This window comes from Sinocyclocheilus anshuiensis, unplaced genomic scaffold, assembly GCF_001515605.1.
Source record: "Sinocyclocheilus anshuiensis isolate Anshui unplaced genomic scaffold, SAMN03320099.WGS_v1.1 scaffold524, whole genome shotgun sequence".
NCBI lineage: Eukaryota > Metazoa > Chordata > Actinopteri > Cypriniformes > Cyprinidae > Sinocyclocheilus > Sinocyclocheilus anshuiensis.
The window spans coordinates 1,917,918-1,929,991 of NW_015555703.1; the positions used below are offsets into that span (position 1 = coordinate 1,917,918).

At 38.6% G+C, this 12,074-nt stretch overlaps 1 protein-coding gene across 3 annotated transcripts in view; it reads right to left on the reverse strand.

Moving 5' to 3' along the window:
* The window catches only part of rock1 (Rho-associated, coiled-coil containing protein kinase 1), a 69,315-nt gene that overhangs the window by 28,106 nt on the left and 29,135 nt on the right, over positions 1-12,074 (reverse strand). For all 3 annotated transcript variants that reach the window (XR_001632236.1, XM_016464601.1, XM_016464600.1), the window contains exons 9-21: positions 11,010-11,101; positions 10,342-10,492; positions 10,191-10,257; positions 9,992-10,080; positions 7,978-8,026; positions 7,664-7,799; positions 7,201-7,280; positions 6,739-6,985; positions 5,744-5,850; positions 5,030-5,180; positions 2,945-3,105; positions 2,637-2,821; positions 902-971 (exon numbers count right to left, since the gene is read on the reverse strand). Coding sequence is in view for 2 of the 3 variants with exons in the window: in XM_016464601.1 (XP_016320087.1) it covers positions 902-971; positions 2,637-2,821; positions 2,945-3,105; positions 5,030-5,180; positions 5,744-5,850; positions 6,739-6,985; positions 7,201-7,280; positions 7,664-7,799; positions 7,978-8,026; positions 9,992-10,080; positions 10,191-10,257; positions 10,342-10,492; positions 11,010-11,101 (1,585 nt within the window). In the remaining variant the exon portion in view is untranslated. The remainder of the gene's footprint in view (positions 1-901; positions 972-2,636; positions 2,822-2,944; positions 3,106-5,029; positions 5,181-5,743; positions 5,851-6,738; positions 6,986-7,200; positions 7,281-7,663; positions 7,800-7,977; positions 8,027-9,991; positions 10,081-10,190; positions 10,258-10,341; positions 10,493-11,009; positions 11,102-12,074) is intronic.

Sequence of the window (12,074 nt, forward strand, 5' to 3'; positions counted from 1 at the left end):
GCTTTGGATGCTTTCCAGTTAGCGATTTTGGTGTACAGCAAAAGTCAAAATTAAGACAAAAAGAAAATTAAAACTAAATTCACTGTTGATGAAAGTGCATGCACGTTTTATTGCCAAGAAAACCAACACATTCACCTTCTCTTGTTTAAGTTTTTTATTATCAAAAAAATCGACACTTTCACTTTTACTACTTTTAACTGTCCTGAGCGCGTTCTCAACAGCCGGCGCATGACTCGTCTTCTTCTTCTTGCTTTACGGCGGATCGCAGACTTATAAGTAAACGTAAAATTTTCATTTTTGGGTGAACTATCCCTTTAACTGTTATTGAAATTAATGCATTTTTTTATTGCACATCAAAAAAAAAGTCATGGCTTTAGTCAACATGACTAAATAATCTGCTCAGAAGAAAGAAAGAAGAAAATATCTTTGCATAGCATCTCAAATATCGATCTAGTCATTAAGAAATGCTGAAAAGCCCCAGAACTGCCTGACACGCAATCCTTCCCAAACATAAGGCATCAGACTCTGACTGCTTGCAAACTGTGTGGTTTGTCTGCTCTAAGCTGCAAGAAATGTATTACATTCAAAAAAGAAGCCGCAGTTTCTGTACGGTCTCTACAATTACAGTAGATTTTAAGGGAAGCGTAACTTTCTCTGCAAACCGTGTTTTTCAGGTTTCCGATTTTCACACAAATTAAATTTGCAACTTGGATGGAAATTTGTCTCCTGTGAACCAAGCCTCGATCCCATCAACGTTTATAGGACTTGATGCATTACGCAAGATGCCTGGAAAAGGCTAGAAAAGCATTGCTAAAGACCTGAGTGTTATCAGTTGTTCAAAGCGCTTAATGTGTTTTTTTTCACCATGAGGAAAAGCGCAAGTATGATCTGTGATACTCACTGAGAAATACTGCTCAGCCTCCAGCTGGTCTTGAAGTTCTCTCATCTGACCCTCATTTCCTCGGTACTGCCTGAGAAGATACATTTCTATCAGCAACAGTCAGATTCACACACAATATTCATTCAAACTTCACAACTCAAGCACAATATACAAATGAACATTAAAATGTTCACATTCTAGGCCCATTATAACAGCATAGAAAACTTGTGATGAATCAAGTAATTATATTTTGATGAAAGATTACAAAGACAAACTTATTTCTAATTTTCAAATAATATGCACTGATGCATTGCTCACAATACAGTCAGGAACCTGCATAATATCAATAGGGTAATGATTTCACGTTGACTTTAAAGTAGAGGACACAAAGCTAGGCATTCTGTCGAAAGGTCTCAGGAGGAGAGGTGAAGGATTAACCGGCTGTGGTTTGGACGGAGGCTGATCCTCAATCCACTCATGTAAATATTGGCAGCCAACAGTTTTGGCCAGGTTTACACATAATCTGCAATAATCGCTATTTCCACAATAGAAAAGCATTTCAGATATTTAGTGATGTAATAGCTTTTGTGAGTAAGGCTCAGAGCCAAGGGAATGATGTTATAAGGTCAGTGTTACAAATGGGGTCCAACGTAACCAATTGAAATGCTTGTACTGAAAAATAGTAGGCCTGCCAATTTAGTGCAATTAATTATGGGAATTTTTTTTAATTAAATTAAAACATATTTAATGCACCCTGTCCTGCACAGACCTGTACTTCATCTTACACTGCTGAAGATCATGATGCAGGATGACAGACTGTGTGATGAAGCCTATGAGAATACAGTTATATGCCTCTAAAATTCAAGATATGAGGGCCAAAAATGCACCTGTATGGGTTTTTGTCTTATATTTATACCATATGATTTAGTTTAGCAATATCACATGAGCAAGAGTGCTGTTTTTCCTGAATATCTGCATGACTGCAAATGATTTATTTCAATAGTTCAATAAACAAGTTAATATGGTGTTAAATTGTAGGCACACTATTGTCAGTATTGTCTGTTTTGCTCAGTTTTACCAATGGAAATAGTTCCAATCAAAGCCTCAGCAGAACTGTTGTGCATCTCTCAGCAACACACAGCGGTGTTTCGTTATTGAACAAATCCACGTTTCTGAATGAATGATTCGGTGACTCGTTCATAAAGAAAGCTACTTTGTTTTGTTTCTGGATGAATCAGCCATTTGAACGAATCGGCTGAATGAATGACTCACTCACTTACGGGCAGTTTTATTTTCATATTTAGAGTATCATTTCATTTTTTTTTAAATCATTGCATATTTCAATATTAATTGTTAAAAGAAAAACAACAGCTATTTATTATCATTATTTATGCAATGCGGAATCAAAACACTTTTTTCTAAAGCTAATTTTGTAATGTCTATTATTCAGTGATTTCTCATTTAACACGATAATGACTTTGAATGATCTCTTTTGGAGTAATTTCTCAACGTGCAATTGATTTGCAGTTAATTTAATTAATTAACCGGCACATTATGTAATTAATTAGATTGAAAATTTGAATCCCTTGACAGCCTTAAATATAGAAAATAAAAGTTAAGGGATGATTATTTGCAACCTGTTTAGAAACTAGACAATTTTTATTGGTTAGTCTTTTATTCAAAAAATAATAAAATAATGGAAGATAAATTTGTACACTATTCATATTTTGAGGGCAGGAGAGAGAAAGGAACGTACTTGGTGAGCTGTGCCAGCTGGAACTCAATGGAGCGCTTGTTCTCGAGGGCCGCGTTGATCTCCTGTTTGAGTTGCTTCTCTGATCCTTTCAGGCGTTCGGCCTCCATCGTCCAGTTTTTCAGCTCGTTCTGGGCCAGCACACGCTTCCCGGACTCCTGCTCCAACTGCACCCGCAGCTCCTTCACCTGGTAGGGTGGAGAAAAGAAGAAAGATACTGAACTTGTAACGCTAAAACCCCTTCAGCAGTCTGTAATCTTGTCAAGCCAAGCTTTCTGGCCTTAACTGAGGTGTGTGTGGTTCACCCTCACCTCTTCCTCCAGCCTCTCCTTCTGCTTCATCAGCTGCTCCATCTTCTGTACAGACTGCTTGAGATCAAACTCCAGCATGGAGCACTGCTTCTCCACCTCCACCAGCCTGCTCTCCGCTCGCATCCGCAGCGTGTTCTCTTCCGTCACCTTCTGCTCCACCGCTGGACAGAGGAGAGGTTTTGTTATTTTTAGAGAAAGAATGAACACCAGTTGATCGATATACCTGCATTTCTAAATCATCTGAATCGAGAACTTCTGCTTGCCTTAATGAAGCGTGTTAGAGCCATTTCTGTTGCTCTTTGTATTTTGGCACAAGTAATAATTATAATTATATATGTCACAATTTTATAATTGTCACAATTTTGTCAATTAATCATAGTTTTCAGTCATGTGACTGGCACAGAGATTCAGAGGTGAAAACATCCATAGAAGTGCAATACAGACCTGTCAAGTTTCCGTTTCTTTCAAGCCAGTTTTCAAGTTTTGTTTTCAAGCCAAAGAAGAAAATCAAAGATATGTGAACGAACTGCACCTGCAGTATTTCAATCACTAAAAACAGCGAGACATTCTAAAATGCTTAATGTGGAAAACACTTAACACGTATTAAAGGGATAATTCAGCCAAAAATGAAAATTCTGTCATTATGTCGTTCCAAACCCGTAAGACCTTCGTTCATCTCCAGAACACAAATTAAGACATTTTTGATATTTTTGGATATATAGGCAAGCAGACAGGTCCAGAATATGAATGCATCTTAACGCATTAAGCCATATGAAGCATTTTCTATATAATGGTTTTCTATGGGAACACGTGCAATTTAGCATGTCGCGTTCATATTCTGGATGAAACTGTTCACCTGTAAATAGAATGCATCATCAATAAGGTGTGTACTGAATTTGGTCTTTTAATAACACTAACTTCACTACATTAGTTGAAGCGGTCAGTGGAGGAAAGTGTTGTTTTGCCCTCCATGCCGGCATTCCTAAAAGGGTGTGACGTCACATGAAAACTATGAATTGTATTTTTGTCACAGGTTATTGTTCTTTAATTATTTTGATATTAAATAGAATTGAATGTTAATGTACTGTTTCTTTCAACAGAGAGGTGTGAATCATTTGGACACGCCCTTCTTTGTAGCCTGACTTCCAGTTATTAGATGGCGACCTGTAATGGCAATGTGTGTGTTTGGGGTGTAGCAAATGTCTTCTTTAACCACACTTTAATTCTGTGTGCTTTGAAGAATTAATCACCTGGATCCAGGGAGCCACTAAAAATATATTTGAATGGAACTGAGGATAAGTCACTATAAAGTGGCAGAAGCAAGATTTTATTTAAATGGTCCTGAGAATTCTTGCTGAGCACAGAAACACACAAGTTTACGATGATTAATTTCACTTTTCAAGTACTCTTTCTCCCACTCCATTAGTTTCCGTCTCCCATCTAATTTTATAAAATCACTGCTATAATACTATATTTGTAAACAGCACTTGATTTGTGCATATTTCCTGATTCACACAAGAAGACTTTTAACTGGAGGAAGTATTATTATGGATTTTGGAAGCTTATTTTGTCCAGAAGTGATGGATCAGACTTGAAATGCCTTAATAACGGATTTGTTTCTTACAAACGTGCACCTTTTCACATTTCACAAGATTTTGGACTATAGTGGTGTGGATTATTGTGATGTTTTTATCAGCTGTTTGGACTCTCATTCTGACGGCACCCATTCACTGCAGAGGATCCATTGGTGAGCAAGTGATGCAATGCTACATTTCTCCAAAGCTGATGAAGAAACAAACTCATCCTAATCTTGGATGGCCAGAGGGTGAGCACATTTTTAGCCAATTTTCATTTTTGGGTGAACTGTTCCTTTAAATACGATATCAGCATCAAAGTACCACAGGGAGTACTTTCACTGAACTTTTTGATAGCATCATAATGTTGCTATTAAAAGAAATTCTGCTGTTCCATATGCATAAGTGTGAAATCTTAGAGGCGGTGTTTGGGCACGCAGTGAAACGAGACGCTGTGCGGTGTCTGGGCACGCAGTGAGATGGTCGCGGCACGTATCGCATGCAAACATACTGTGCATAGTAGCTGACTTGGTCTCTTCAATAGACTCGTATTTGTCTGTGAGTTGAGCCTTCGTGATGCGATGCTCCGTCAACTCCTGATCCAGCCGCTGCTGTAGAGTCTTCAGCTTGTAGTTCAGGTCGATTTCCAGACTGTTCTTCTCCTAAAACAGCAGAGCACATCGAAACACTGGTTACACAATACACAATTACTTCACACAGCCAACACAATCACTTTAAAAACACAGTGAATCATAACAGGAGATGGATTGGAAATAACTCAGGTTGGCACGTGATTAGATACTAATTTACTACACTAATTTAAACACTATACCAGCTTTATTGTTTTATATTTATGTATTATAGATATACCGTTGAAACAGTGAGACATGTTAAATCCTCACAGTGCTGCCCAGATTTCCATTCAGTGTGCCTTGCTGTAAATGACTAGTTCAGTTCCTGAAATGCTAGTAGGCGCAAATTGATATGTCTTTTTTTTAATTGCATTAACTTTCATACACTGTCAGAAAAAATCTGAAAAGAAAAAAAAAATGTACCTACAGGTTCCTACCTTTACAAGGACTACCCTAAATTGGTAATTTATGGTCATGTAAACTGACGCAAAATAGTCAAAAAGCAAAAATTCTTAATGGTCCACAATAGACTGCAATTATGTAAAATATACAAAAATATATGCACATTTTTAATATGACAATAAAAATAGTACCTTCTCAAGAACGTTACATCTGTCCTGCACTTGTTTCCTCTCCAGATCCACTTTAGACAGACTGTGCTTCAAGTTCTTGTTGTCCTCCTGTAGACCCGTGATACGAGCTTCAAAGAGACAAAGAACAGACTTACATTACATTGGATTATCACAATATTTTCAATGGGAATGTTTGGAAATTTAAAATTTAGTATTTCCTACTGGCACACACTAAAGCAATATATGAAAATACGAATATACATATATATTTTCATTTTTTTCACATTTTATGTGAAAGGGGCCTATGCTTTTCTAAATAAACGTGCTAGATGGACATGTGACCACTGTGCTCGCGTCTTCTGCAGCGTGAACGGCCCTTTATGCTTTTTTTAACCTCAATCTACACTCCATTCCCCAAAACAACAAAGCAAAAAACTGATTTGCAGATTTAAGATAAAACTGAAACATCACACTGACAAGTATTCAGATCCTTTGCTACGGTTTTGAAATTGAGCTCAGGTGCATCCCATTTCTCTGGATCATTTTGAGAGGTTTCTACACTTTGTTTGGAGTAGATATGTGGTAAATTTGAATGATTGGACATGATTTGGAAATGCACATACCTGTTTATGTAAGGTCTAACAGCTAAAAACGCATCGAGTAAAAAACTAGCCAAATCAAGCATGCATGGCTCAGAAACAGGACTGTATCGATCTAAGGTTTCAGATCTGAGGAAGGCTACTAAAGAAAAAAAAAATCTAATGCAATAGGTCCCGAGAGCACAGGGGCCTTCATAATTCTTAAATAAGGCTCTTCCTAGAGCTGGCCGTCCAGCCAAACTGAGCAATCAGAGGAGAATGGCCTTGGAAAGACAGGTGAGCAAAAACCTGATCGCCATCAGTGGAGATGCAAGAAATGTCCAGGACAACCATCACTGCAATTCTTCACCGAACAGGCTTTATGGCAGTGTGGCCACATGGAAGCTTCTCCTCAAATCAGGGAAAGCCCTCTCTTACCTTGCAGTTCTCTGATCTCCTCTGAGCCCTGGCTGCAGGTTCGCCTCTCTGTGTCCAGCGTGGTCTGCAGCTGGAGCAGCTCTTTTTCCAGCTGTTGTTTGACGTTCTCTGCGGCACGGCTCTTTTCCTGCAGCTCACGATTCACGTTCTCCAGCTGGCTCATGGACTTCGCCATCTCTGTGTGGCTCTTCCTCAAACGCACCACCGTGTCAGACTCGGCCCGCAGAAGATCGTTGGCTTCCCTCAGCTGTGAGGACAAGGTTGTGTGAGATGGTGTTTCTTAATTGTCATGTGGCACATGATACACACACATACATACTCCTACACAATGTCAATAATATACAATACATAATATAATATTCGTATGAGTACTTGTATATATTTGAGTACTTATATATTGCATATATTAAATATACAACACCTCCTCGTCTAATTCTTAAAATATTTATAAGAGAAGCTTACTTGGTTCTGCAGCTGGGCGACCTTTTCATTGTTTTGACTCATTTTCCTCGAGTCTTCCAGCTGCTCCTTCAAGGTAGACACTAGAAAAAAGGACATTTTTAGAATTTTTTTTTTAGAAATAAAAGATTTAATATGGGGGGATGCTTCATCTTTCCTTATAACATGTTAACAGAGCTTTAAAATGTGTATTATAATGACCGACATGGCACTTGGCTGAATGATATTCATATTATGGCCATGGTCCTGTTTCCATTAGCTCATTTACAGACAGACATAAATTCGACACACAGGTCTGGCTGCTCTTTGCTGGTTTACTCGGATCTCACCGTGTTCTCATCCGAGAGTGTCAGTACAGTCAGATCGATAATATTGTCTGTGCTTGTCTGTTCTGACGGTTACTCTGAGCAAAGTTTCATTACCTGCTTTCTAGAATATATACTGGAATGAGACACTGAATCCTCACCCTCATTCTCCAGATTTCTTCGTTTTTCAGCCTCCTGTTCCGCCTTTCTCTGATGTTCTGTTGCTCGGTGCTGGATCATGATCTTGTCTTTCTCCAGTAAAGACATGTTAGTCTCCATACTCTTCCTTAGATTACTCTGAATCACGTCAGGACAACAGAATAACAAGAAACCGAGAATTAACATACTAAAAACAACTTAAGTTTTAACAGATATTTTACTTTAATTACTGTATCTATTAGAGCCTTGTATACAAAATACATACCCTCTGTAATGATTTACATTCATGCTTTAGAGATGAAATTATTTCACTCACCTCCTCGTCTAACTCTTTCATGATCTTGTCTAGCTTTGTATTGGATGTCCTGAGGGGTAAACGAATCAAAGAACAGATTTCAAAGGCCTGATTTTATAGTGAGAAAAGGTTACATTAGGTTTGGATATAGGGATGAGGAGCTTAAATGAGAAAAGGTGGATGGATTATTGAGGATGGATGGATCTACAGTACATATAGATAGCGGAATGAAGAGTTTGATTTGAGATGGATGATGTATGGATTTTCGATAGACTGTTGTATTGTGGCTGGATGGGTGAAGGGTTTGGTTTGGGTGGATGTATGATATATGGATGAGGTGTTTGGTTTGAATATGGTGTTTGGTGATGGATGGATGACATGTTTGATTGGTTTGGATAGGGTGTTTGGTCATGGATTGATGGATGGATGTATGATATATGGATGAGGTGCTTGGTTTGAATAGGGTGTTTGGTGATGGACTGATGGATGGATAAGTTGTTTGATTGGTTTTGGATGGATAGGGTGTTTGATTGGTTTTGAATAGATGGATGTGGTGTAAGTATGGTTTGGATGGTGTGTTTGCTGATGGATTGTTGGATGGATGAGGTGTTTGATTGGTTTTGCATGGATGGATGGTGTTTGATTGGTTTTGGATGGATGAATGAGGAGTTTGATTGGTTTTGGATGGATGGATGAGGCGTTTGATTGGTTTTGGATGGATGGATGAGGAGTTTGATTGGTTTTGGATGGATGGATGGATGAGGTGTTTGGTTTTGGATGGATGGATGAATTGTTTGGTTTGGATAGGGTGTTTGGTGATGATTGAAGGAAGGATGGATGGATGGATAAAGTTTTTGATTGGTTTTGGATATGTTTTTTTTGGTAATGGATTGATGGATGAGGTGTTTGGTTTGGATTAGGGATGGGCGATATCTTATCGTTTGCGATATACTCCCCACGATAAGAATTAGTCTTCCTGCGATAATAACGATAAAGTCTAGTTGTTGACATATTTCTGTGTGCGACAGTGCGGAGCGACATCACAGAAAGCGGACGTGAAATTGAGGAGGAGTAGCCTATATTGCTAAATGAGGAGCTCGAGCTCCTTTTACAATCTGTAACTGGTTTGGTATTTATTGACATGCTTTTTCTCCAAATTAACTTAATAACAAACACTTAATCGAGTGTTTGAAATACTTCTTTTTGTGACCAGACGTGGTTTCATATTACACAATGATAGTATTATCTACAGTGATAAAGGCCATGTCGATTAACATTGCATTATAAATATACTTTCCTTATAAAAATACCCAAGATTGAAGAACACAGATAAACCATATATTTTGTGCAGTCGTATGTTTATTTTCCTCAAGTTTCATCAGTTAAAATGTCTCTACCTCCGTTGTGCATTTTATTCAGCGATAACTGGATACCTTCCTGGAGCATCGTCAGTAGTATTTCTTCTGCTATGGATATGTGGAGTTTCTGTGCAAGAGCGCCCTCCGGCTTCCAGTATGAATTAAACAGTCTTTACATTACGTGTGAACTCATTAATGCTCACCCTATTTTGGGTAAAAATAGGAAAGATAATACTTTTCTTAAAAGAAAGAGGATTCCCTGAATTATCGTCATTGATATCGTTATCGTAATAAATACCAGAAATACCGTGATATATTTTAAAGCCCATATCGCCCATCCCTAGTTTGGATAGGGTGTTTGGTGTTGGATGGATGGATGAAGTGTTTGATTGGTTTTGGATATGGTTTTTGATAATGGATGGATGGATGGATGAGGTGTTTGGTTTGGATAGGGTGTAAGGTGATGGATGGACAGATGTATGGATGAATTGTTTGATTGAATTGGGTAGGGTCTTTGGTGAAGGATTGATGGATGGAGAGGTGTTTGACTGGTTCTGGATGAATGGATGAGGTGTTTGTGTTGGATCTGAATGGATGAGGTGCTTGACTGGTTTTGAAGGACAGATGGATGGTTAGATAAGGTGTTTGGGTGGATGTGCAAACAGACAGATAAACACCTGCACTTCTGTTCCATCTCATCTCTCAGCTGCATCTCACTGTGAAGTTGTTCTTCTAGCTGATAAATTCTCTTCTGAAGATTCTCCAACTAAGAGATCAGAGAAACACAATCAGTCATCCTTGCAGTTTAAGAAACAGACTCAGTATAATGATGCTATGAAACTCTCTATTTTAAAGTCTCTGTTTGGAGCTTCTTACATGACTCTTATCTTCCTTTGTCGAGCTGCGTTTGTCACTTGTCTTTATAGCTGGTTCCCGAGGAAACCTGACAGAGAGTCAATAATTGATTAATTTAACACAAACATTTGGCTCTAAGCTCAGACTGCCTGTTCTGAATCTCATTACTCACTGGTAGTAGGTAAAGCCCACAAACGGAAGCTGGTTGCCTACAAATGCTTTAGGAATGGGGAATGTCTCCTCCTCCCCTCGATCCTCCTCAATGTCGTCAAAGTTGCTTGTGTCTACGTCACTGCTTAACTCCGGCACCACTGGGGCAGCCGCTACATGCAACAATACAGTAATGCATTTTAATGAGAATGAACAAATAATGCTTCAAGCACAAAAATGTCAAGGCAGGTACAATTTCAGTTCAGTTGTTGTTGGTATATTGATGTATCTTCTCAGAATTAGATGGACAGACTGCAAAAATTACAGCAAATCACTGAGGACTAAAGAAGCATGTTTGCAACACTTAATTTGTTATTTCACAACGGTGATGAAATTTGCCAAACTAACACAGTACTGTAAAGCTCCTCAAAGACTTGTGACAGCACATCAAACTAAATATAAAGTCACTGGGGTCCGGTGTTGTTTTGGACCCCTTTGACTTGCATTGTTTAGCCAAAAACAGGTTCTTCAAAACTCCATTTTTGTGGAACTCATGAAATGCTTCGATAAATGCCAATTTTACCAGTATACTAATATACAGATGTTTTCAAAGACAAAAGACATAAATGTAATTTTAAATTGGATTTCATAATTAAGCTGGCACATTTGAGGTTCAGAAGCTCAGCTCACTCTCTCTGATGTTCTCCCATGCCCACTGGTCATTCTTGAAAAAACTATGTCGCTTGATTTCGTCGACTCCATTGCGTCCTAACCGCACCTCCCTGGTGAGAGGAGATTAGATTAGCACAATGTATTTTGAGTAAACAAGCTTTTGTTCACTTCTTGATATGCGATAGAACAGTGATGAAAACATGTACTCCAGCAAACAGATCCAGAGTGAGTTTTAAATCATAAGCTCCTGAAAAAGTATCCTTAACAGAGAGATGCCCTTATCAAATTATCATCTAATGTTTTCGGAAGGATATGAAAGCACTGATCTTAATTGTAATCTTTATGCTTGACCTAACCCAATTCTAGGCTTTGTAGCTATTCATATTCCTTCTTAAGTTGAGTTAAAACGCAGAAATTAGTGGTGAAATGAGAGGTACTAAATATTAAAATAACATTCACTTAGAATCACTTAGAAGTGCTCACAATAAGCCTAATTGTTTTGGGGTATTGTTCTGCAGCACAAATGTGAGGGTCAGACTACACACTGGTGTTTAATACTTCAGGTAAGGCGTTTGTTTAAATCCCTAACCTCTAGTGTGTGCAACAGTAGTATAGATCAGGGGTTTTCAACCTTTTAGGACATGCGCCCCCCCCAAGTTGGTCTAATTTCACTCGCGCCCCCCCCCAACATCCAATATCGCGGTGCACATAGAAAAGCTCTATCACAGTGCGTGAGTACCGCATTGAGATGTCTTGGGCTTAAATGGCTTAAACTTACTTTAATGTTTAAACTGACAAGACTTAAAACACGTGAGAATGAAAAACTTTCTCGAGGAAGCAGCACTGGCCTGATCGTTAAGATAGTTTTGGGGGGCTAAGGTGACAGATAGTGGGGCTGAAACCCACCTAAAAAGGGTTTAGAACCGCCCCTGGTATAGCGTGCGTAATTATACTGAAACATAAATATATAACCAGTTTACCAGATTTAATGTGATGGCTGAGCCTGTTTCTGAGATAACAACATGCCAATCCGTGGTTGGATTTCCGACACGGCTAACCGTAAATCATCTTACACTGTCAATA